The 23,508-nt window shown below is 51.8% G+C and overlaps 7 protein-coding genes across 7 annotated transcripts; all 7 read right to left on the bottom strand.

Moving 5' to 3' along the window:
- Window positions 1-3,868: 3,868 nt before the first annotated feature.
- On the bottom strand, window positions 3,869-5,836 carry An09g06440 (uncharacterized protein; the record flags this gene model as incomplete). The annotated part of the gene is made up of 3 exons (XM_059749896.1): window positions 3,869-4,686; window positions 4,722-5,028; window positions 5,087-5,836. The coding sequence occupies 3 exons, from the start codon at window positions 5,834-5,836 to the stop codon at window positions 3,869-3,871; spliced, it is 1,875 nt and encodes a 624-aa protein (XP_059601469.1).
- Window positions 5,837-7,105: 1,269 nt separating this feature from the next.
- Window positions 7,106-8,194, bottom strand: An09g06430 (uncharacterized protein; the record flags this gene model as incomplete). Its single annotated transcript, XM_001393921.3, has 1 exon — window positions 7,106-8,194. One exon carries the CDS (start codon window positions 8,192-8,194, stop codon window positions 7,106-7,108), a length of 1,089 nt encoding a protein of 362 aa, XP_001393958.3.
- A 730-nt stretch (window positions 8,195-8,924) lies between these two features.
- Window positions 8,925-9,497, bottom strand: An09g06425 (hypothetical protein; the record flags this gene model as incomplete). Its single annotated transcript, XM_059749895.1, has 2 exons — window positions 8,925-9,323; window positions 9,474-9,497. 2 exons carry the CDS (start codon window positions 9,495-9,497, stop codon window positions 8,925-8,927), a joined length of 423 nt encoding a protein of 140 aa, XP_059601468.1.
- A 1,646-nt stretch (window positions 9,498-11,143) lies between these two features.
- An09g06420 (uncharacterized protein) lies at window positions 11,144-12,362 on the bottom strand (the record flags this gene model as incomplete). The annotated part of the gene is made up of 2 exons (XM_001393919.3): window positions 11,144-12,228; window positions 12,308-12,362. 2 exons carry the CDS (start codon window positions 12,360-12,362, stop codon window positions 11,144-11,146), a joined length of 1,140 nt encoding a protein of 379 aa, XP_001393956.1.
- A 799-nt stretch (window positions 12,363-13,161) lies between these two features.
- On the bottom strand, window positions 13,162-14,069 carry An09g06410 (uncharacterized protein; the record flags this gene model as incomplete). Its single annotated transcript, XM_059749894.1, has 3 exons — window positions 13,162-13,356; window positions 13,430-13,515; window positions 13,580-14,069. 3 exons carry the CDS (start codon window positions 14,067-14,069, stop codon window positions 13,162-13,164), a joined length of 771 nt encoding a protein of 256 aa, XP_059601467.1.
- A 1,408-nt stretch (window positions 14,070-15,477) lies between these two features.
- Window positions 15,478-19,372, bottom strand: An09g06400 (uncharacterized protein; the record flags this gene model as incomplete). Its single annotated transcript, XM_059749893.1, has 3 exons — window positions 15,478-18,710; window positions 18,771-19,209; window positions 19,271-19,372. The coding sequence occupies 3 exons, from the start codon at window positions 19,370-19,372 to the stop codon at window positions 15,478-15,480; spliced, it is 3,774 nt and encodes a 1,257-aa protein (XP_059601466.1).
- A 2,608-nt stretch (window positions 19,373-21,980) lies between these two features.
- An09g06390 (uncharacterized protein) lies at window positions 21,981-23,075 on the bottom strand (the record flags this gene model as incomplete). Its single annotated transcript, XM_001393916.1, has 2 exons — window positions 21,981-22,593; window positions 22,669-23,075. The coding sequence occupies 2 exons, from the start codon at window positions 23,073-23,075 to the stop codon at window positions 21,981-21,983; spliced, it is 1,020 nt and encodes a 339-aa protein (XP_001393953.1).
- Window positions 23,076-23,508: the final 433 nt, after the last annotated feature.

The following is a 23,508-nucleotide window of genomic DNA, read 5'->3' as shown; positions in this document are numbered from 1 at the left end:
GTGGTGGTCAGGAAGGGTTGGGGAGGGAAAGGAGCGGGACGAAGGAAGAAAGAGTAGTAGAAGAAGAGGAAGATGGATCAGAATTAAGGGAAAAAAGAAAGGGAAAGTGGGAAGACTAGACACACGCAGAGAGAAAAGAGAGAGGAGGGGAAGTTGAGCAGAGGGTAATGGAGTGTGAGGAGGAGAAGGTGGTGGTGGTGGTAAGTAAGTAGCAAGTAGTGGTGGTAGTAATGGGGAAAGTAATACTACGAATGACAGTGGGCAGGAGAATAACAATAATGAAGACTGTGATGGAGGGGGGTAGATTGCAGAAAATGGAGAAATATAATCCACACCCACACTATTTCGGGGACATATACCAGGAAGGTGGAAAATAATAATAATAATAATAATAATAATAAAAAGAACTAAGCACCGAAACAAATAATCGCAAATGGTAGCCAACACCGGGATAGCCAGTCAGTCAGTCGGCTACCAAGTAAGCACAGTATGTAAGTAAGCAAGTAATAGTGGTAGTTGTTGTAGAAGAGGGATTCGAATGAGGGAAGAATAGTAGTAGAACAGTAGAATAGTTAGATGATTCACAGGCTGATAAACTCCGACCTCGTCCGGATAAGGGAGGGACAACTGGCTGACTTGGCCATGGGCGGGATGACATGCAGCTGAGAAGACAGGCACTCACCAAAAAAGAGTAACAGATTAATAAAAAATCAGTAAAAGAGAAATACGAAAAATCAAAGTCCAGTTACTAACGAGGAACTCCCGTGGACTAACTAACTTAGTAGTATTACTCCTACGAGACTACTAGCGGATGCCAGCAAATCCACGATCCGGAGGGGGCGAAGAAAAGCAAGTCAGAGCTGGATGGAAAGAGTGGTTGGTCAGGCTGTGTGACTGGCTGGTCGGCTGGATAAAGAAACGAAGGCGTGGATTTGTTGGCGGTGACTCGAATCGGCCGCTTGCAGGGACGGATGAAGCTGCAGGGTGAGGCAAGAGGATTATTGTCCTTTTTTTACTTCCACTTGTACCTTGCTTGGGGACCGGGGCGGGAGCAGGTACATTAGTAGTATTTACTCTCCAATTTGCTTCCCATCCAGTTTCTGCAGCCCCGACGGCTGACCTGTCCCGATCTGGGGAAATTATTAACTAGATTCACGTATGTATCTAAGTAGAAGGTAAAACTTCCTGATGGTATGAGGGAGAAAGCTGAATAACATGATCGACTTGAGTAGAAAACATCATGTAAAAATCAACTGACCCTCAAGAATATTTTCCATCAGTGAGTGGAAGATAAGTAGTACTAGTAGTTAGTAGATAGACGAGACACGAAAGCAAACCCAGCAGGCCAACGAGACCGCAGAGAAACGATGAGAAACCGGACTAATCCTGATACTGTTTTCCCTTCTTTTTTTTTTTTTTTTTTTTTTTTTTCCCTTCTCTTACTTTTCTCCCCTACCGAACGACTAAACTTCCGCCCGGAACGAAGAAAAGAGAGAGAGGAAGAAAGAGAGACAGAGGAGAGAGCGAGCGAGCAAGCGAGAAATTCCTTGATGAGCTGGCAATGCATGCATGCATGACGGACCCTCCGTCGGGAGCCACTGATTTGTTGGCCGCCCCCCTTACTGTGTTGGCCCGACTAGTCAGTAGAGTTATGGGTTCAGCCTGTCTGGTCTTGTCCCATCCTCGGTCAGGATACTCTCTCTAGGCTGGCTCACTCTGTCTCGTCGTCTCTTTTACTGAACTGATCAGCTGTACATGGGGGAGGGGGTGAGGGTGACTGACTGACTGACTGAATGAGTAAGACTGAGGGAGTGAATGACTGAAATGGAAAGTCTAGCTAGCTAGCTGGCTACTTAGTTAACCTGCAGGTCAGACACTTCTTCGTAAGCCCCATAAGAGTAAGCAAATCTTCCGGATCAACTCACTAAATAATGATGATTGACTGCTTCTTGAAACTCCCAAATAATAATAATAATCCATCCATCCATCCATCCATCATCATCATAACAAGACTAACTACTAGAGAATAAGTGACGGTCCCTCCCGTCCCAAAGTTGTTCTGTTGCTCCGCGGCACTAAACCCCATCAGGGCGAGACAACCAGCAACCCCCACCTGCACGTGTTCATCTGCCACTTGCCCAGCTGGGTCCCCCTCTAACCCCAATTGGGGCTTAGACCACACCAGCTGGAAGCTGAACTGGACGTTTCAATAATCTGTCTCCATTGTGATGATGATTCACTACCCATTAATCAATCAACAATTTTTAACTGACCAAACAATATGTTAATCTTTTATTTTGATTTTTCAATCTTATTTACATGATGCGGGTAAGCGCGTTTTCAGCTTGCCTACCTCGGATTGCTGTTGCCCGCTTCAGCTTCCATGTTCATTCAGTCACTCACCGAATGGAGGAAGGTATGTATGTATGTATGTAGTCTATGTATGGATCTCACTTGCCAGTGTGTGTGTGGACTCTGTCTCTGTAGAATGGGCCAGTAGATACAAAATAGTAGATACTAGTTGGAGGAAAAGACAATGGACGCGCATCCACTTACTCACTCACTCACTCAATCCAGACGCGCAGCTGGTCTAGACGCTGTTCTATCCCCTCCACCCCACTTCCCATATCCATCATATCCATAGCCATCCAGGCTGGACTGGACTGGACTTACGACAACAGCCATTACCATTACCACTCATCTACCTAGAAACTCTACGATGTAGTGCCATGTACGTATGCATGGAGGCAGGCAAGTAGGTCCCCGAGAGAGGTGCATCTACCCGGGTTCTGAAGTGTTCCAATGCCAATCCCAGTGGTCAGGTCTGGTCAGTTCATGTCATGTCATGTCAATGAGGCTTTCCCGCAGGCTGTGTGGTTGTTGTGTTGGCACCGCACTGCACTGCGTTTTCCCCGATCTATTATTAAGATACTTTCTTTTTCTTTCCCACCCCCCCACCTCTCTCTTTTCGCTCGCTGTCTTTGGTTTCTATAATTCCCCGCTCCACCTGGCTCGACAGTTTGCTCAGGAACATTTGTGATTGGCGATCCCTGCCGTATGTGCAGTTCCCTTTTCTGACTTGCTACTACCCCTCCGATCATCTCTAACAACCACACGGAGCCCCTTCTCCTTCCCCTCTTTGATGTATGGGGCGAAATAACATCGTCTCTTGACGTGATGGGAGGCGATGAGAGATGAGATGAGATGAAAACACTTCCATGTAGATGCATCGTAGGTCCCTTGTCTGGCACTGGTGCTCTCTCCCTCCCTCCCTCTCTCTCTCTTTTTGTCTTTCTTCGTTTTATCGTAACCCAAACTCCCCTCGCCAAACGACACTACCCGACCAGTCTAGCCATCCACTCACTCACCCGAGTCAGTGTGTCTGGTTGACAGGGTGGCCAGACGTTGAGTATAGTCGACAAATGAAACACTAGGCAAGGAGGGACAGGATAAACCGTAAAATAAAAAGGAAAGAAAGCAAAGGAGACACTTGGAGACGCAGAGAAAGGAGGGGTATACACGTCCGTTGGGGAACCAATCAACCCACTCAATTGGCCGACAAGACCACTCTCGGTCTGTGACTGATCTTTTCATTATTATTTTCTTCTTCTTCTAACCGCCGTGCCTCAAAACACAACCGTAACCAGTCCCTTGGTTGTGCGTTGTCCTTCCCGGGGGCCAAACTTGCCAATCCCCGGCCACGGCTAGTTGCAGACCCATTTTTTGTCAGCCTCTTTCTGTCCCACCCGCGTGGCCACGCTGTTCAGCGTGTCTTTCAGACTGTCCTTGGACACCTTGGGGAACCTATGGCGGCGCGACCCTGATGATTAGCCTTCCGATCAACAAGCATCCCTTGTGGGCCCACGTCTTACCGTTTCTTCAAGATTTCAATTAGCCCCATCTTGGTCAGATCACTGCCATTCACCACCTGCTTGAACTCTTCCAGCTGCTCCGGCGGCAACGTTCGCTTTGTCCTCCCCGCTGTCAGAACGGCCAGGGTGCCCCCGTCCGCTCCCGGCCCAGTCCCTGTCGGTTTGTGTGATGATGGCGACGATGTATGTCCTCCCATGAAAGCGTGCAGTGTCGAGCGCCCCAGCCCAGCCGCCTGCGCTGGCTCCGCGGCCGCCTTCGGTTTCTGCCAGTAGGCAGTGGAGAACGGGTCAATAGGGAAAGTCACCGAGTCGGAAATGGTCTCCATTTTGTACGCCTGCAGCTCCGGGTCCACGCCATGTTCCTGCCATCGTATACCAGTGCTGACGGGTTCTAGATCCCCGACGATGTGACGTCTCTTGCCGTCAATCGGGTGATCATCCTCATCATCCAGGAAGCCATCCATGTCATCCTCTCCATCTTCACTCCCTTCCTCTTCTTCCTCTGAATCTAGGTCCTCGCCTTCCTCGGGCTCTTCCCACTCAGCTTCCGAGTCGTAGTCATAATTCGTCTCCGGTAGCCCGCGACGAAAAGGATTGCGCATCAACCGGCGGACGGATGACTCCGGCAGGCTCTTGCTATAGGTTCCCTGGTATGGAGGCCGGACATCCTCGCTGAATTTCAGCGATTTCATTCTCACCTGCCTCAGAAGATCGCGAGCCCTCTGGGCAGCTTCGGAGGTCTCTGACTGATCTGCAAGATTCTGCATCTGTAAAAGGATCTGTTGACCGAAGCGGGCAATCGTCCACGCCGTCGCTGGTATGGCATAAGCTGGAAGAGCTCGGAAGGACGAAATATTAAAGGCTCATGCTTGCCATCCTTGGCACTTTTCAGGTAGGCATCAACTTTCTCCCGCGTATGCTGCAGAGCTTCGTTGTCGCGCTGGAACCTGTGCGGTGGCGCAAGTGTGGTATGTGACTGGAGGAAGAAGTCCGGAAACTCGCGCTGGTAGTCAGATACAGTCGATCCAGAGTCATGAGAAAGGTCATTCGAAGCGCCAGCGCCAGTCGGTTTGCTAGGTGAGAGAGTCGTGTTCAATGATGATGGTTGTGCCGGGGTTTTCGGTTTCGCGAAAAAGGAGTTCAGCTTCGTTTGCGCCTGTTGCGTGTTAGATTCCCAAAACTTGCAATTCAGCCCGGGATGAGTTCCAACTCACTCTTTCTTTCTTCAGCTTCTCCTCCTCTTTTTTCCGCTTCTCTTCCTCCTTAGCAGCCTTTTCCTCCTCTTTAACCTTCCGTTTCTCTTCCTTCTTCTTGCGCTCCTCTTCCTTTTCCGCTTCGCGCTTCTTCTTCTCCTCCTCCTTAGCTCGCTTCTCCTCTTCTTTCACCCGCTTCTCCTCTTCTTTCACCCGCTTCTCCTCCTCTTTCTCAGCCTCCCGTTTCCTCTTTTCTTCCTCTTTCTTAGCCTTCTCTTCTTCCCTCTTAGCCTTTTCTTCCTCCTTCTTAGCCTTCTCCTCTAGTTTCTGCCGCTCTCTCGCCTCCTTCTCCTGCTGCTTCGCCTCTTTACTGGCAGGCGACAACTTTCTCTTCTTCGCAGCCGGAGCAGCAGTCGTAGTGGCAGCCGAGTCTCCAACAACCGAAGTCTTCTTCTCATCCCCAAGATCACATAATTTCACTTGTGTATCCTGATTCTCCTTGTTATCATCCGTATCGGCACGAGTATCTCCATCAATCTTCATCTCCGTAGTGGTATTCGCATTCGTATCATCCCCCCCTTTCGCAGCAGCAATATGCCCATCTACATCCCCTATCGAGCGTTTCCTCGCCGGCGACACAGACATAGACATAGATGCAGGATACGTATTCGTATCCGACGGAGGAGATGACAAGGACGACAAGGACGAACCAGACGAGTGTGGCGAAGACACAGGGGCAGGGTTAGTGGCAGTAGCGGTATCCGTCGACATGGCGGTACTTTCCGTTCCCGGATGGTGTAAATTGGCCGCGATAAGGTTGACAGACGGTGAATGACCTTATTGACGACTGAATGGACAATGAAATGATAATCTAATCATCCAGCAGAGAATCGTAAGGCTGTATATGTAGGTGGGTATCAAGAAGGATGTGAAACAAAGGAGTACAATGATAATAATCAAAAGGCACCTGAAACTCCTCACTTCACAACTTCAGTCAGTCTATCATCATAACTTTATCACTTTTGAGTGAATAGATCCCAGCGCGCGCGCATACGCACAACCTCGTGCTGGGTAGCTTGCAAGGGTTGGTTTAAGCTCACATCAGTGGCCGCTAACCAGCCAGGTAGGTTTCAGAATCATGAGAGGAAAATGAGCGGAGAGGAATACGAGTGTGAGGGGAGCCGGGTATTCCAGAAGGGCGATCAATGACGGGGGTCTATGGCCTGGCTGAGTCGTCAACTAGTTAGAGTAGGGCGTGAATAGTGACAAGACAAGACAGACAGGCAACAATCGAGGCGGAGATTCCAGGCGTGGGAGAGGGAATCTTGGCGTCTGGTGAGCCTGCCAGGTTGCCCGAAACGCGTTGTTAATTGATGTTCGCGACTGGGATTTCGCGTCCCGCACGTGTGTTGTATTATGTAAGAACGCCCCCCTAGTTCACGACTTATCAGCCCACTATGGTCTGTCTATCTACATTGCTGGAGCTCTGTATGTAGGTATATTGTCTGTCAAATGTTGAAATGAAAAGTCTTTCGCTTGTTGTACTGAGTGAGTAACGAGTGTTCATAATTTCACCAAGTTGCCTCCAACTGAGTCGCGACAAACCTACAACACCTTTTCTCTACAGCGTCTACTTCGCTATAGCGATTAATATGGTCATATGTACAATAGTATTATTATTACTTTGCTCATAAATCCATCGGACGCCAACTTGGTGCAAGGTTGCAAGTTTAAGTAGCGTGCAACCCTTACAGCACAGCAAAAAGCGCCAATAACATGCGGTGAGGGGAATAGAACAAGTTCAAGTCAATCAGTTAAGGGGCATCTTGCCGTCGTGAAGCAAATCAAGGCTGGAGGGCATTGCAAAAGCATTGCACCAGACATGGTATCCGAGCCCGAGTTTGCAGGACGAAAGTTCAGGGAAAAGAAAGGAAAGAGGCGTAGAGCTCGAATGCGACATTGGACTGCATAAGTCGATGCAGTGCCAAGTATCGGTAATGTGTGGAGGGAATAATCCCAGCAGCGACACAAGCCGCATGTCTAGTCACTCAGATCGGGGTTGGCCACGAAAAGCCGGACATTGGTCATGGACGTCGTTCGATCATCAACACTGCCTCGGCGACGCAGTTCATCCGCCTTCTTGGCCTTCTCGATCGCCGCAGAAGCCGCACTTGGTGCGGCCATATCACTCACGGTACCAAAGTATTCTTCGTGCTCACTACCAAAACTGTTTGTAGTAGCAGCATCATCCTTGATGGAGGCGTGGTCCTGCTCGGCTTCGTGGCTTTCCGCTGGTGGGTGCTCGGAGACATCAGGGAGGTCGGTCTTCTCGTTGGGAGGCGTGCTGGTGCTCCCCATCGTACTCTGCGGAGTACGTTGGTAGCCACTGGGATAGCGGGAATTGCTACCCAGAGAACTGCGACCGCTACCGGTCCGGCGATAAGGGAACCCTCGGTCACTGTGGGCATCCTCATCCGCGTCACCGACCTCGTTTGCACTGAGCCGAACCGGGACCGTAGCGCCGACCAGTGTCGAGGGCGAGAAATCAGTAGTTCCCTTGCCGCCGTGCTTGTTCTTGCCGCTTCCAAGGGTACCCGTGCGTCCGGCGCCTGCGCCGTGGACTTCCAGGTACGCCCGTTTCTTATCGACCAGCTTCTGCGCTCGTATGCGAGGATCCTCGGGCTGTGCCCGGTCACACCATACTGTCGCCTTTTGTCTCCGCATCAAAGCGACATAACCCAACTGAGCATTGGCGGAGCGGGACGAAGTGCTGCGGCGAATATCCGTCTGTGGGTTACCGCCGTAGTTAACATTGCCTGTGGAGGTCGTAGATGTGGTCGCACTCGATAAACGCCTTGAAGGAGGATAATTGGGTGGACCGGTCATCGTATGATGTGGTGAGGGCCCCGCAGAGTATGCCTGCTGCTGTTGTGCCATGTAGGGTATCACATGGGAGGAAGAGGTTCGCCGACGGTTGTGCGCAAGGGAGGCGGCCGATGGATGGGGAGAAAGCTGCTGGTGGTGGTGAGGCCCGTCATAGGCCTGGTAAGGGAAGCCGGAATGCATTCCGGCAACTGGTTTGCGAGCCGGTGGCGGCTGATGATGCATTGGGAGACGATAGTCAGTCATGCTGGGCTGTTGCAGCTGCACACCAGCCATCTAGGCAGAGCTCGATCGGTAAACGAAGGGGGGGGGTGTCGAGGAACTGTAGTGACGGTTCCCACTCCGGGTGGTGGCGGAGATTGCAGGGGTAGCCACCGAGATAGTTGAAACAGAGTTGTGGTCAAACGTCGACCAGTGATCCCCGCGATTTCAGGACAGGGAAGGGAAAGTCGTAGACAGTGTGGGAGAGCGGTTATTGGGGATCAATGAGCGGCCAGCGGCTGGGTTGTCGTACCGGACAGGCAACCGAATGCGAGGCGCGAAGAAAGGGAGAGGAACCGACCCAGCTGATACAATGGGAATGTGGTATCAGCGCTATAATAGTAATGGCTTCTACCAAGAGGTCGGAAGCGCTTCGGAAGAGGCGAGCGCTTAAGTTGTTAGGGAGAGGAAAGAGGGGGAGTGAATAAGATGACGCTGGTAGTGTTGTGTTGGAGTAGCGGTGCTGAGAGAGTGCAAGACGCAGCAGACAAACAGACTCGCTCAGTCACTCATGCACACGAGGGCTGGCAGTTGGCGGGTACCCAATATTACCAAGTCACACCTGCAGGGAACATTGATAGAAGCCGTGACCGGACACTACTACTTAGGACCGACGCTTAACAGAAGGTACTAAGGAAGTAGCAGCAGCAGCAGCAGCAGTAGTAGTAGTAGTAGGAGACAGTGCTGACGCCCGGAGTCCAACCACACAAGTCACTCACACACAGTCACTTTCAGAGTCTCTGTCTTGTGATAAGAAATATCTCTGACAGTGATTGATCACAAGGCGATCGAGGCAGACCAGGTAAATAAAGCAATGAAAAGAGGGAAAGAAAGAGAGGCGGGGTTGAAAGGACTGGAGCAGAGCGAAATGAAGGGAAAATGAACGAACGATGAACAACGGACTTTGGAGGCGATCGATCGGGAAAAGAAGATGAGAGAAAAGAAGAGGAGCGTGAACTTTGGTTCTGAAAAACCCAGTTGTGACCGTCAGACGGGGTGGTACCGAATACGACCCTCCGGTACAAGGTACCGTTGATACCGCCCCCTTACGGAACCTCAAGCAAACGATGGAAAGTACCTGCACAGCCACAGGTGCACCAGGGATGGGTTGGCCCTGTGGACAAGGAACTGCAGGCAATCGACCCAGATAGCTACAAAACAATCAAAGGAGCTTGGGAAGCTCCTTTTCCCCCTTTGATTTGCGCTGTCTATCCTCCGATGTCTCAAAAGCACCACCCTTTTAGCGCGCGATAAGCTGTAAGACACGATCGTCAGGAGACACTATCATACTGCGCCACACCACGCACGTGGGCTAGAAAGGTATCGAGGATACAAAGACGATACCGGACAGTGATACCGCACTAGGCAATCGCGGGAGATACCGTCGGTCAATGATACGGTACCTTACTACCACAAGGAACCGGATTGTACCAGAACCAGATAGTAGCAAATTAATGACGTCTATTACCCCACTGCTGAAACATCCGGAAGGCCGGCAGCACTGCAATTCTTTCTAATCAATTTGGGGCTGAGAGATGGGAAGGACAAGATAGAAAGATTGTTTCACTGAGGTAGTCATGCATTGACGTATAACGGGCGCAGGAAGGCAAACCGAAGACGGTCAGGGAGTGGGATTCGGAGTGACCGGTTAGGCCGAGAGGCAGGGAGGCAAGAGAGGGGGTTACTTAGTAGGTAATACTCTACTACACTACAGACACTACAGTTGGTTGCATTTGATCAGGTACCTACTAGACTAGTAGTTACTACCGGGAAGACTAGTAAGCAGGTATCAGTCAGTCTTTGTTCAAAAGAGAGTTTTTTCTTGCTCCCAAATTACCGCAGCCGGGTACTTCTCCAGGCAACCCTTTACTAGTACTGCATAAAAGTACTACTTACTACTCTTATGAACCAGGGATGGGGACAGGGTGGAACCTCCCATACCGGGAAGGGGGGGGGAAAGTAGTACTTTGCTAGCAACAAAGGTTAGTTTAGATACGTACTGAGGTGGTACCTTTCCAAAACGGAGACGAGTTCCGCGGCGTAACCGAAGGGGGGGGAGGAAAGGAAAAGTGACGTGACGATGACTGCGAGAAAGAGTTGCAACTTTCGCACTTGCACGAGACTAAACTAGTCCCAACTAGTCCGAACTGTTACGGCCCCCCCGCAAAATCCTAGCAAAGGAAAAAAACATACATGTTACATCCGGGCGCTGCTGTAACGCTCATTCCCAACGGGATCCATCGTTCAGCTAGCCATCGTCGCTTGCTCCCCTCATGCTGGCATGCAAATTCTCGGCTCTTCTCCGTTGCTTATGCCAATCGCAGCGAGAATGGAGACCACGCTGTCATGCACAGTAGTCGCTATGCACGTTGGATCAGATCAACTGCATGTCGCTACGGAATGCCCGGTGGCCTTTTCCCTAATCTTACTAACAACACACCAAACAGTATACCTAATCCGGATCGGGTGGCTTTGGTGCTTGTGCATCGATCGCATCGTTGGCAAATTAGCAATTTACCAAGGTGCAGACGGGATGAGCCTCCACCCCCCATCGCTGGTCCGGCCTCGTCCGTGGATCAACTGAAACAAAGCCATTATCATTGCTTGGGTTCGAATTCAATTTGACTTGGCTTTGTCTGTGTCTAACCACTGTAACAAGTGCCAGCGTCGGGATTTACCGTTGATCAACCTCCCCAAACATAGCTATCTACTCGTTCAATGACACCATGGTGGATATGTTAAGGTTCAAATGTTGTGCGGTTGACCGTCGTCGGCTACTTGCTTATTCGCCAGTTCGTCAAGTTGCTCAGCCTTACGCCACTCTCCAAGCCTCATCGACCCAGGGCCTGATCAAACTTAACGTGCATTTTTGGAACATGGCCTCGTATCGCGTCGACACCGTTGCGCCAACAAAAAACAAACACCACCTCGCTATCAGAGCTTAGCTTTACCATCCGGTAGCTTTACTAGTGCTCCATCGCGCCTGACATCATAATCGCGGCCCTTCTTCCACCCCAGCCATGTTTTGAGCGTCTCTTCGCCCCCGGTGCCGGGTATCAGGCCACCCCCCGTCCAGCCCCCGTCGTCGGCCGGAATCGGGAGCCCGGGAGTTTCCACCAGATGGACAGCGGGCCGTTGCTCATAGCCACTCTTCTCGAGCTCATCTTGTTCCAACACAGGTGTGGCGCAGGCATCTGTACCATCGAATACGGCCTCCCACTCAGCCCGGGTCTTTTCTTTGAACCGCTTGGCGAAGGCAGCCCGGAGCGCCGGCCAGTTGTCCTTGTTGTCCCGCGGTGGCAGTTCTTCGGGGTTCAATTCGAGCCCCTTCAGCAGGGCATCGTAGAACTGCGGCTCCAACGCGCCCACCGCGAAATACTTTCCCTTATCCTTGGTTTCGTATGTGTCGTAAAACGGACTTCCTCCGTCCAGCGTATTCTGACCGCGGGGCGCGTCCCAGAAGGGCGTTTGTCTGCCCAACCGTGGCATTGCAGCCAAATACGCAGAGCCGTCGACCATGTTTGCCTCGACGACCTGGCCGCGTCCAGTGTGCGTGCGCGAGATCAACGCTAACAGGATCCCCAAGAAGCATGTGGCACCTCCGCCAGCAAAGTCTCCGAGAAGATTGAGTGGTGGGTAAGGGCGTTCTCCCGACCGACCTATCATAGATAGTACCCCCGCCACAGCAATATAGTTGATGTCGTGACCCGCCATATCCTTGTATTTGCCATCACGACGAAAGCCCGTCAAACGAGCCACGATCAAGCGAGGGTTATGTTTCAGAAGCACCTCCGACGGCGACAAGCCCAGTCGCTCCAGGACGCCGGGGCGATATGGATCAATCAGGACATCGGCGTCCTTGAGAGCGGAGAGGAGCACGCGATGAGAGGCGGGGTCTCGGAGGTCAATGGTAGCGGACGTTTTCCTGCGCGTCAACTGGTCGGCGCTCTTGGCTTTTGGTCGGTCTATTCGCAGTACGGAGGCTCCATAGTCGGCAAGTAATAGTCCGGTGAAGGGACCTATGTAGATGTATGTCAGTATGGGGGGCTCTCTTTGGGGGATCTCTTTTTGGGGAAAGGGGGTGATAGACGGACGAACCGGGGGCTAGGCCAGCCAGCTCGACCACACGAATTCCATCAAGAGGAGCGGGCATTTCGTATAGAGACTTGAGAGTAATTCAAATATATAAACTGACAAGGATAGCACTGTTGATACAGCTAGTTGCACTGCCAGCAGCGCGATGGTCGATACTTAGGTTGGAGGGAGCTCCAGCCAGCGGCTTTGCTTCTCCGCAGCCGAGGTCCGGGGCACGTGCGGGGAACTTCCCTACAAACCAGCACAGCGGGACTGATGTAGCTTGTGCAAGGAATATGAGATCATAGGGCAATTATTCGCTCGAAATTCGATTCGCTTGATATTAAGATAAAATGAATGCATATCTTAACCTGCAATCTGGATGTGTGGGCGAGGCTTTTGTCCCGTTCTTTTCAAGCTGGATATATCAATAAACTAGATCCGTCTTCTTTTCAATCCTAGCTTACCAAATCCTCAGAAGATCACTTTTATTAATCAAGAGAATAAAACATGAGGATCTACCGAATGCCAAAGAGTCGGTCTGTGCTAATTAAACAGTAGATAGGATTAAAGAGATTCGCAGAGCAAATGTTCGCCACAACGGTGTGGACTCGAAGAATATGCTGGTTGTTCTGCTTCGCTGCGCTGTATTGCATATGCTAACTGCTCAGAATAACAGTTGAAGCTTGCCTGCCCACTAACATAAACTATCATTAAATAGCAGCCCTGCAGTGCCTAGGAGAATGTATCCGGTTACCTCCGATAACCCTTATTCTATGAAACGCAATATCGGGCAATGTTCTGTATATTCAACTTTCACGAAATGCTTATCACCCTAGAAATCTCAAACCACAATGCCATGGATATAATCATCCAATCTACCAACTATCCTCCTCACGACCCTCATACTTGCCCTCATCATACGCATCCTCCATATTATCACCGAACCGCTCCACAGATCCGACCTTCTCGCCAGCCCATTCGGCCATACCCTCAGGAACTTCCTCGACATCATCGACGGCGTTGTCCCATTTCCGCTCGATGCGATCGGGGATATCTTCGACTTCACCGACCTAGACACACAATCATCAATATCATATCAAAGACACAGAACAAACAAGATGACGGGACATGTATTAAACTCACCTTCTCACCCGTCCATCTAGCCGCATCCTCGGGGAAGTCCTCCACATCTTCCTTGATCTCCTCCTTGTCTTCCTCCCATTTATCATCTGAAATCAATCCCAACGTTAGCCATCTCCGTACATATATGGAAATAGAAATCAGATAACTTACGGATCATCTCTCCCCCAATAACCGCCGCTCCACCAACCAACACTCCCGCACCAACACCCAGCGCCATATTCCGTCTACTGTGGTCAGGGCGCTCCTGCTGCTGCTGTTGTTCACCATAGTAACCCTGCTGACGGGACTCGTAGCCGCCACCGTAGCCACCACCGTATCCTCCCTCCTGGCGTCCATAGCCCTCACCACCACCACCGTATCCGCCGCCATAGCCGCCGCCGTATCCCTCTTGACGGCCGTATCCTTCTTGACGGCCGTAGCCCTCGTTACCGCCGTAGCCACCGCCGTAGGATTCCTGACGACCGTAAGATTCTTGACGGCCGTAGGACTCGCCGCCGTAACCACCGCCACCACCGTAGGATTCCTGACGGCCGTAAGATTCACTTTGGTAGGATTGTTGCTGTTGTTGGGAGGAAGAGGAGCCGCCGCCACCGAATTTCTTTTCGATGACTTCTTCGGCCATGTTCTTGAGGAAGTCCATTTTGGGTGGTTGGTGTGTGGAAGGGGATGATAGAGGGGGAGGGTTAGAGGAGGAAAGGTAGGATGAGATAGTATATAGAGAGTGTATGTGTATAAGAATGCAAAGTATGAGGAAGGGAGAAAAAAGAAAAAGAAGGGGAAAAGAAAAGGCCAACAAAACTACTTATAGTCTAGGTAAATAAGCAACTCCCAAAAAAAGATAAAGTGGGGTCCGATCGATAGGAGATGTTATACTGTATACAAGATAGAGAGATAGTCTACTAGACTTACTGGATGTGGCATGAATTGTGGCTGTTCACCTTAAGTGGGATTCAGGAGAATTGCCTACTAAAGTAAGACACAGAGAGGGGCACAAAAGCTAGCCTAAGTCAAGGGTCCTCCTCTTGTTTCTCCAATCTCGGCTGTTGTTTCATTTTAGCACCCACCCACACCCACACACTCCCTCCCTCTCTCACTCTCTCTCTCTCATCAGTTCCCATTTTCAGTTCCAGTTCAGGGGGGGAAAGAGGGGCGGCCAAGAATGATTGATTGACTGGTTGGAGTGGGTGAGTGACTTGATCATCCCATGCTAATTTACCCCAGTGGAGGGGAGGAGCGGTGGTGGCTATGCTCCGGTGATCGATTGTGGCTTGGTCACTCACGGAGTATGGCGGTGTTGCTGATATGAATCTATTTTAGTGCGGTATGGTATCATCGTATCTATTCATACACCAGTCTGTATTGTATTACTAGTTATATACTGGAATACAAATCTACAGTAGAAACTACTCAACATCTTTCAAATCAATACGCAGAGAAAACACTCTCTTGGGCTGTTCATCACTTCCTCCATCCGGCTTAGTCGCCCGGGGGCCGAAGTTCTCCTTAGCCTATCATTCTGCCATGCTGTGGTCGATGACCTGGGGGCCAGGCCATGCCACACACCATCTTTCTCCAAGTCAGATGGGCATCAGGCATCAATCGACCGCGTCTAGACACAGTCACGACGACTTGTCTTCCACTCGAAAAGCAAAATGAAAAGGGTGAAACCACGGCTGAAACTCCAGGGTCTCGATATCCATCGTACAACGCATCACTCCCCCTCCATATCACGCCTTGGCACACCCGGATCGTCCCGTCTTGGCTGATCTTGGCTGCCTGGGGCATCGGCTGTGGCATTACTGGGATTCAATACATTCCCCTCCTTTGTACGGAGTAGATTCAAAAGAATGGCATTTGGTGGTAAAGTAATATACTGGTCGTTAAGAGTACAGCTATATCGCTGGTAGAATGAAAGTTAAATACATGGCGGACAGTTAGAGGCAATAGTATCATCCTGAGATTAAGCATTACATCCAAAAACACTTGGTCCAAGTTGCTTGTGGGTTCTCATGGCGAAAGTATTTTCGTTAAGTTAGGAAGCACATCGTTTAGATGGCTGCCAAGAGGAACAGCGCAAACGCTGACACTGCACCCGCACCGTGTTGCAGTCGTGACACCCGCGAAGCCGCGCCGGTGAATACGGGCGACACGCCGGCGGCCGTGCCGCTGGGAGCCACAGGCACTCGGGACCCGCTCTGGGATGGCTGGATATGGAAGGTCGATGAGGCACGGACGCTGCCGGTTCCAAGAATTACCGGCTGGCTGGTTGACGATTGGCTCGGGACCACAATGACTGTCTCGGTGGTGGTGGGGGCTGTTGACGCGGGGGCTGTAGGGGCACTTTGACCGGGCGAACTCTCCCCGGCAGGCTGACTGCCGGACGGACTGGCAGTGAGGGCATCAACACCCGTGGCAGCGCCGACGGGGATCGTGACCGTTACCGTGGTAGGCGTAGGACCACAGTCAGTGCAGACACTGACCGTAGTGGTCCAGTCTTCAGGAGAGTTCGGTGCGCTGGTCGAGGACGCCAGCGCAGACGGCCGATTGGTGGCCGGCAAAGTAAGGGTCACAGTAGTCGGTGTGGGAGCGCAGTGAGTGCATACGGTCACAGTCGTCGTCCAGCCCTCAGGGACGCTGGGACTCGTGGTCTGCGCTGGAGCGCCGGGAGGGTTGGTGACGGCGGCTGTGGCTGTGGCTGTGGCAGACACCGTTGCAGGACAGTAGGTAGTGGTGTAAGTCGTGGTGATCGTAGTGAAACCTTCTGGGCAGATGTCAATGTAAGAAGTCACAATGACCGTGGTAGTGATGGTAGGCTCCGGCTCCGACTCCAAGCCGCTGGATGTGACGGAAGGTACCGCCTGGGCAGATGTGATGCTGGAAGTGATCGGAGCGAGTCCACTTCCATTGCCGGTTGGTATACCAGCTGGAACGGTAGTTGGGCTACCTGTTTGTCCTGAGGCGCTGGCGAGGGGAGTCGAGTACGATGGGGAAAGAGTGCTTGCGTGATCAGTAGGTTTTGTGCTGTCCTGAGCACCCGAGCCACTTGCAGCGGCACCGGAGGTTGAGGTGCTGGCTGCTTCCGAGCTGCCCAAAGAAACGGAAGTCGTTGGCGCTCCGGTCTGGCTTGATGCTGAGCTAGTAGACTCGGTACTCGAGGTTGTCGACAGTTCGCTACCAGAGGAGGACGAGCTGTCGGAAGGCACCGATGGATTGGTGATTACAACCGAGCTAGAGGAGCTTGACACACGAGAGGCGCTGGATGAAGTCACTGATGTGATCACCGATCCTGAGGAAGTAGGCTCCACGGAAGAGGCGGAAGAGCTTGATGAAGCATCTGTGCTCGACGTGTTGATTGAGCTTGGCACGGTGGGACTGCCCGATCCACTTGATGAAGAAGTAACAGACTCGGTGGCTGTTCCCGAAACTGGCGGGATTGGCGTGCCAGAGGGGACAACTGACGAGCTTGACCTGGTCGACACCCCAGTGACCACATTGGACGAGGAACCCACACTGGTTCCTACAGCAGAACTTGAAGAGACCGGTTCGGCGGAGCTAACGGGTGAGCTTGACAGCAACGATGTGCTAGAAGGATGTGGCAGGGTAGATGATGATGGAACGCCGGATCCAGCGGGAGCGCTGGAAGAGGGCAATGACCCAGAGGAACTGGTGAAAGTTGCAATGACCGTGGAAGATGGCTTTGGAATAACAGGGGCACTGGACGACTTTCCTGGGGCAACAGACGAAGTTGACCGGACAGGCGTGCTTGAAGGAGTGATGGAAATGGCTGAACTGCTTGGAATAACAGGATTGCTGGGAGTGCGAGTGCTGGACAGGGCCGGTGAGCTGGAAGAGAGCAGAGAGCTTGATCTCACAACGGAGCTTGAAGGAGTGGGAGAGCTCGATACGACGGCAGAACTGGCAGTCGAGCTTGGAATGATAGGTGTGCTTGATGCAGATGCAGATGGGCTGCTTGACAGGGCCGGACTGCTCGATGCCACAGGAGAACTCGAGACAGCGGGGCTGCTCGATGCCGCAGGGGTGCTTGAAGAAGCAACATGAGAGCTAGACGCAATAGCGGATCCAGATGCAATAGCAGGGCTAGAGATAACGGGGATGCTGGATGCCACAGGAGTGCTGACCGCTGGAGTGCTGGAAACGATGGCAGAGCTAGATACTGCTGGAGAGCTAGACGCAACAGGAGAGCTGGGCGCAACAGGAGAGCTGGAGGCAATAGCAGAGCTGGAGGCAATAGCAGAGCTGGAGGCAATAGCAGAGCTGGAGGCAATAGCAGAGCTGGAGGCAATAGCAGAGCTGGAGGCAATAGCAGAGCTAGAGGCAATAGCAGAGCTGGAGGCAATAGCAGAGCTGGAGGCAATAGCAGAGCTAGAGGCAATAGCAGAGCTGGAGGCAATAGCAGAGCTGGAGGCAATAGCAGAGCTAGAGGCAATAGCAGAGCTAGAGGCAACCGGGGAGCTTGGGGCAATAGGTGAGCTGGAAGCCACAGCGGAACTGGTAGCCGAGGGCGCGCTACTTGCCACTGGAGTGCTGGAAGCCACAGGGCTTGATGTAATAGGGCTACTCGACGCAGAGACGCTGCCCGATACCACCTGAGTACTTGAAGACTCGGTAGTACTTGAAACCGCGGGGGAGCTGGAAACAGCAGAGCTTGACGGAACTGGGCTGCCTGAGGAAATCGGGGTGGATGAAGCGGGAGCGCTTGATGCAACAGGGGTACTCGAGGCCACAGGTGTGCTTGAGGCGATAACGCTGCTAGACGAAGGGCTGGGAACCGGTGGTGAAGGGTCAACTGCAACCAGAATGTCTTTGATCACGTCGGCAAATGTGAGTCCACTGAACGTGTTCTCATCCGAAGCCGTTGCTTCCCAAAGCATGATTCCTCCAAACGTCTCCGGGTAGAGGTTCATATACACATCCACTAGAGGGTAGACTTCCTCCGGTGTCAGGTAGTATCCCGCTCCTGCTGCACCGGGGCCGGCAGGCAATCCCACATAGAGCTTTGCGTCCGGGTTGGCTCCACGCTTGATGACATCCACCCAGTCATCAAAGTTGAAGCCGGTGCTGACACCATTGATGGAGTCGCTAGCGGCACAGCCAGCAGTGTTATAGAATTGCACCCAAACGAAGTCAAAAGGGGATTGGGCGATTGCATCACTGAGTTGAGGGTCGGGTATCGGGCACTGGGGGGCACCAGAGATGTAGAAGGTACGCTCCGGGACCAAAGCGAAAAGCTCTCGGAACCGATTGACCATAGTCGCATATCCTGGTCACGATTAGAGGGGGGTGCACATTAATAACAAAAGTCCTCGAGCGGGAGACATACCAAAACCGCCGTTGTGCTCAATGTCGAAATCAAACCCATCAACAACAACCTCTCCAAAAGGACGAGGACCATCATTCGACACCCATTCCTCCGTCTGCGGACCAAAGGCACCCCAGAGGAAATCGGCGAACCGAACAGCAGAGGCATCTGACAGAATCTGCTGGTTGTCGGGAGAGGCACCACCAAGGGACAGTAAAACCTTCTTTCCTGCTGCTTGGCAGATGGGAATATCTTCTGCAATCTGGTGACAACCAGAAAGGAGCTTCGTTGAGACGCCGTCAACTTCATAAGTCAGGCCATCACATTGATTGCCGAAGTTACTACCCGGCCACCCGGCAGCTCCCTGATCAGGGAAAGTATTGATGAATCCAATGTTGATGATATCCAACGAGGTTTCCTGGCAGAAATGGCTCAACCGTTGTTGACCATATCCTTGACCCTATAGACAGATAAGTACAAGTTATAATGGCTGAACGGGCGCTTGGGTGGTCAGAACATACGTAGTAAACGGCAACGTTGGACTTTGCCTGGGCATCGAAAGCGGACACAAAAGGAGTGAGGCCGGCTATCGCGGCAGCGATGGTAAGAGGCTTGAACACCATGTCGAAGAAGGAGTGGCAACTGGCAGGCGTAAGGAAGCCGCAAGCCAGTAAAGAGACCTTGGTGATTCAACGAAAGGACGCAGACAAATGTCTGCTAAGGAGTGTCTCCGCAAGCGAACGTCGAAGAATGAGGCACTGGAAACAGAACTGGTGGGCAGGGAGGGTATATAACATGATGGAAGATAGGTCTTCCTGGGGGTTAGCGTTAACCCCATTGCATCTTCCCAGTCATTAGCTCGAATATCCCAAATACAGTTCATCCAACGAGCACAACCGAAATTGCCATGCGGATAATATGGCTTGGCAAGTGCAACCGGACAATCAGGTGATGGAAAATGGGCTCCATTCTTGTGCTAGCAGCAGGGAATATCGGAAGCTAACAAGGCGCTTGATATGGGAGCACCAGGGGTCACCGGCCAGGAGCAGACGTGACTGGATCCGGAGGATGGAAGATGTGAGGGCCGACATTACGCTCAAGGCAACAGTAGGCATCCGAGCACCCTGATTGAGTAAATGCCTGGTGTAGAGCCGCATCAGGGTCCGACTGTTATGGTTAGTCTCGGTCGAAATGGACAATAAGAGGCAAAAGCGATATACGCTACTCACAGCGTTCAGGCTCCGGCTGTGCTTGAATTCAGCCTAAGTGGAGAATGAGGAGGTAGCGCCTCATAGTCGAGAGTAGCTTCGATAAACGGTGGATATAAGATGAAGAGATGGGATCACTTTTCTGGACGGATAGAGGCCGGAAGATGAGAGATAGATGGAGATAGCGAGGTGGGAATGGATGCCTTCCATGGACCTGGAGGCCTGCCTGGAGGGAAGCTAGTCTAGTCCTGGACCCTGCTGGTGGGCGTGATCCTGGTATTGTGGTGACAATACCGTGTCCGTGTTATGTGCTAATTCCATTTAGGGCTAGCGTATATGTGGAAGTAGCTTGATCGGGACTAGCTAGGGGTCTCTGGTGGAACGCTGATGGTCAGGAACACCAATCAGAGAGACGGGATATAGAACTTGACAGACCACTGGTCAGGCTGGGAAACGTCCGGGCTAAACTTTGGGCTCCAATGTCTTACCTTCGCCTCTCGCTTTCTGATTGTTGTGATGGCGAGAAATGAAAAGTCAAATATTTGGACCGGGACCCACGGAACGGCTCTTCTCCGTTGCTTAAGGCTCTCGGAGTTGACCGGATCATCCGATCGACAATCAGGGACTACTAGTACTGTGCAGTGTTGTCAATTTGTAACTGCCTGTCGCTTGTTTAGAGCTTGGTAGGGGCGGATGTTCAATTCATAAGTAAGAATAGCTGAGCCGGAAAGTAAGGTGGAAAAGTCTGACATGACAGTTTTCTCAAGGAACGCCACCGAGGAATATTTTCTCCTTAGTCGATAGTCCATTGGTCTGTTTTTTCTCTCCTGGTCCAAATAATCACACTTTGACTAGATACTTTCTTAGCCGACCCATCCACCAGCCAGATACCCCACTAGGCCTCAAGCAGCCTCCGACCGACCACGGACCTTCCTGGCTGCATGGCTCAGTGTACCTGTTCGTAGAGAGGGGAACCACTGGAGGTCAGGGTTTTCTTCCACTATAACCAGGCGCTAAGCGACGTCGGAGTCATGCATCGGAGAACCGGAAATTGCACTTGATAGTCATTTTTTCTCTGAAGGGATTAGCGTGCTGCAATCTGGCGAGGAGTGGAAATGAACGGTCATAGAGCCTTATGGCCAGGGCCGTCGGATTTTCCTAGCAGTTCCCCGTGTGCCTCTCAGAGTTCATTGGTCGGTGGATACCACTCTCATAGGACACATAGACATCGAGTAGGTGTCAGGCATTTATCTGTGCCCGTAGTCTTACGGGGCTAGAATTGTTACATTAGACCCGGCTGTGTTTTTTCACGTCTATGCTTTTGTTCTCAAGGAGAGACTTGTCAAACGGACAATTCAAGCATGTGACGTTTCACTGTTCGTAGCAATAACCGTGTACCACTCTGGGAAACAGTATGAAGCTTCCGAGGATGACAAGACTAAAAGCTTGCAGGACCCTTTGTACAATGGTATTGGCCTAGCTGGGGCTGAGACACAGTGACATGCCATAATCCGTATTTCACAGACAATCAACTCGTGTTCGGGGAGAAGTGAAAGCCATGCACAAACTGGCTACCGCTCGAGGCTGCGACAACCGACATTACAACAGAGAAAGTCCGAATATACAGGAGGGACAGGTACACAACGACAATGCTGGGGCTCGGAGAACAGTCCGCCCGGAAAGGAACTGACATATCCATGTGCTGCAGGGTAGCTAGGTTACACCTGCAGCAAAGGGTGCCATGTTACACGCCGTCAGCTGCAGGTGTCGCAAAGGGATAGCGTAGGACAAGAACCCCAGTACTCTTTTGTGAGCTTTGTTTCATAACCCGATGCGTATCCCAAGGATTTCTTTGGTCGGGGATAGCTCACTGCGCTATACTTACCCTAAGATATAGTGGCTACTAGTACGGTCCTCCTACCCTTCTTGTGAAATGGCCAAGAGTGAGTGCGAAATGTGGGCACAGTCATAGCATATGAGCATACTAATTGGTTCTATTCCAGTGTACCCCTGTTGCTTCTCCCTAAGGCTTCGTCCAAAATACCTCCGTCAGTAGATCACACATCAGAGTAATAGACCGTTTCCCCTCCTTCAACACAGCGTCCATAGCCAGGAACGGATGAGGCATGCCCTTCATGACCTGCAAATCTACCTGAACGCCAGCCTTCTTCAACTTCTCAGAATACTGTTCCCCTTCCGTTCGGAGCACATCCAGCTCACCCACCATGACTAAAGCCCGGGGCAGGGCAGACCAATCTCCCGTCCAGAACAACGGGCTCGCCTCAGGGTTGTCCCAGTCCGCCTGATTCGGTAGATAGTGGTTCCGATACCAGAGCATCTTTGCTGCCGGGAGAGCCGGGGTATGCTCGTATTCCCTATAGGCATGGTTTGTTTCCACGCTGGCCGTATTATCTGTCACCGGCACGGAGAGCAGCTGGGCCTTAAAGTGAACAGGAGGCGATAGTGTCAGGGCTTTCTGAGTGATAATGCAAGCCAGGTTTCCGCCCGCTGAAGATCCACCGGTCGCAATCTTGCTGATATCGATGGGAAGTTGAGAAGGTCCTTCGGAAGTCAACCAGAGGAGAGCCTCCCAGCAGTCGTGCACGGCAGCGGGCCAGGGATGTTCAGGTGCGAGACTTTCAAAGAAAATGTCTTGTCAATCTTTCCATCCTGCTCAATTGCATGCAGATACACTCGGAATAGATACATACCGATAATCCACCGTCACCACGACACAGCGACCCCTCACACAGAGATTCGAGCAAACTGGATTCTCCGTGTCAATGTTTCCCAGCACCCATCCACCGCCATGGAAATAGAGCATGACCGGCCATCCGGATGCCGGTGTAGTGCCTTCCGGCACAAACACTCGCACAGGAACCTCTGCACCGTCTGTGACGCGTCGTGGAAGACGAAGATCGATGGTTTTCCCAACAGGCAGAACGGGACCCCCGCCTGGGATCAGGACCCCGCTCGATCGCGAGGCCGCGACAGGCTGCAGATGAACCTGCTGCTGGTTCATCACATACTGGTTGTAGAAAGCGACATATTCAGGGTCGAGCTTGTCTTGCACCGAGGGGTGAAGGGGGTATGGGGGTTGAGGATTGTAAAGGGACATGATGAAAGTAGTAGGTCACTGATTGATTTCACTCTACAGATTGGGAATTCTGTTCTGTTCTGAGGAAAGAAAAGGAACGGGTAACTCTATCCTATCTATCTGACAATCAATGCCAGCCTCTGAGTTGTATTCCTCGGTTACATCGCGGTCATCGTCCGAGCGCAAGGGATCAATCAGGGGATGCATTCCGGCTCGACTTTCCTGTTTGTGTTGCTTTCCCCTCACGGCTGGTTGATGATCCCCGATAACGAGTAGTAACGACTTACTAACCCGCGATAAGAGAAACGCTTCCGTCCCCTCACCTTTCCCCACCTCCCACCACTTAACCACTGACAGCTTCAGTGGTAGCGAGATGAGAAGAAAGGCAGGCGATGAATTTTCGGCAATCGTATCTGTATCCGACCTGGAAAGCATTAGAGTGCGAAATTAGTAC

The sequence above is a fragment of the Aspergillus niger genome (assembly GCF_000002855.4).
Source record: "Aspergillus niger supercontig An09".
Taxonomy (NCBI): Eukaryota; Fungi; Ascomycota; class Eurotiomycetes; order Eurotiales; family Aspergillaceae; genus Aspergillus; species Aspergillus niger.
The sequence above is the reverse complement of the archived record's forward strand: the minus strand, read 5'-3'. Positions and strand labels throughout refer to the sequence as shown.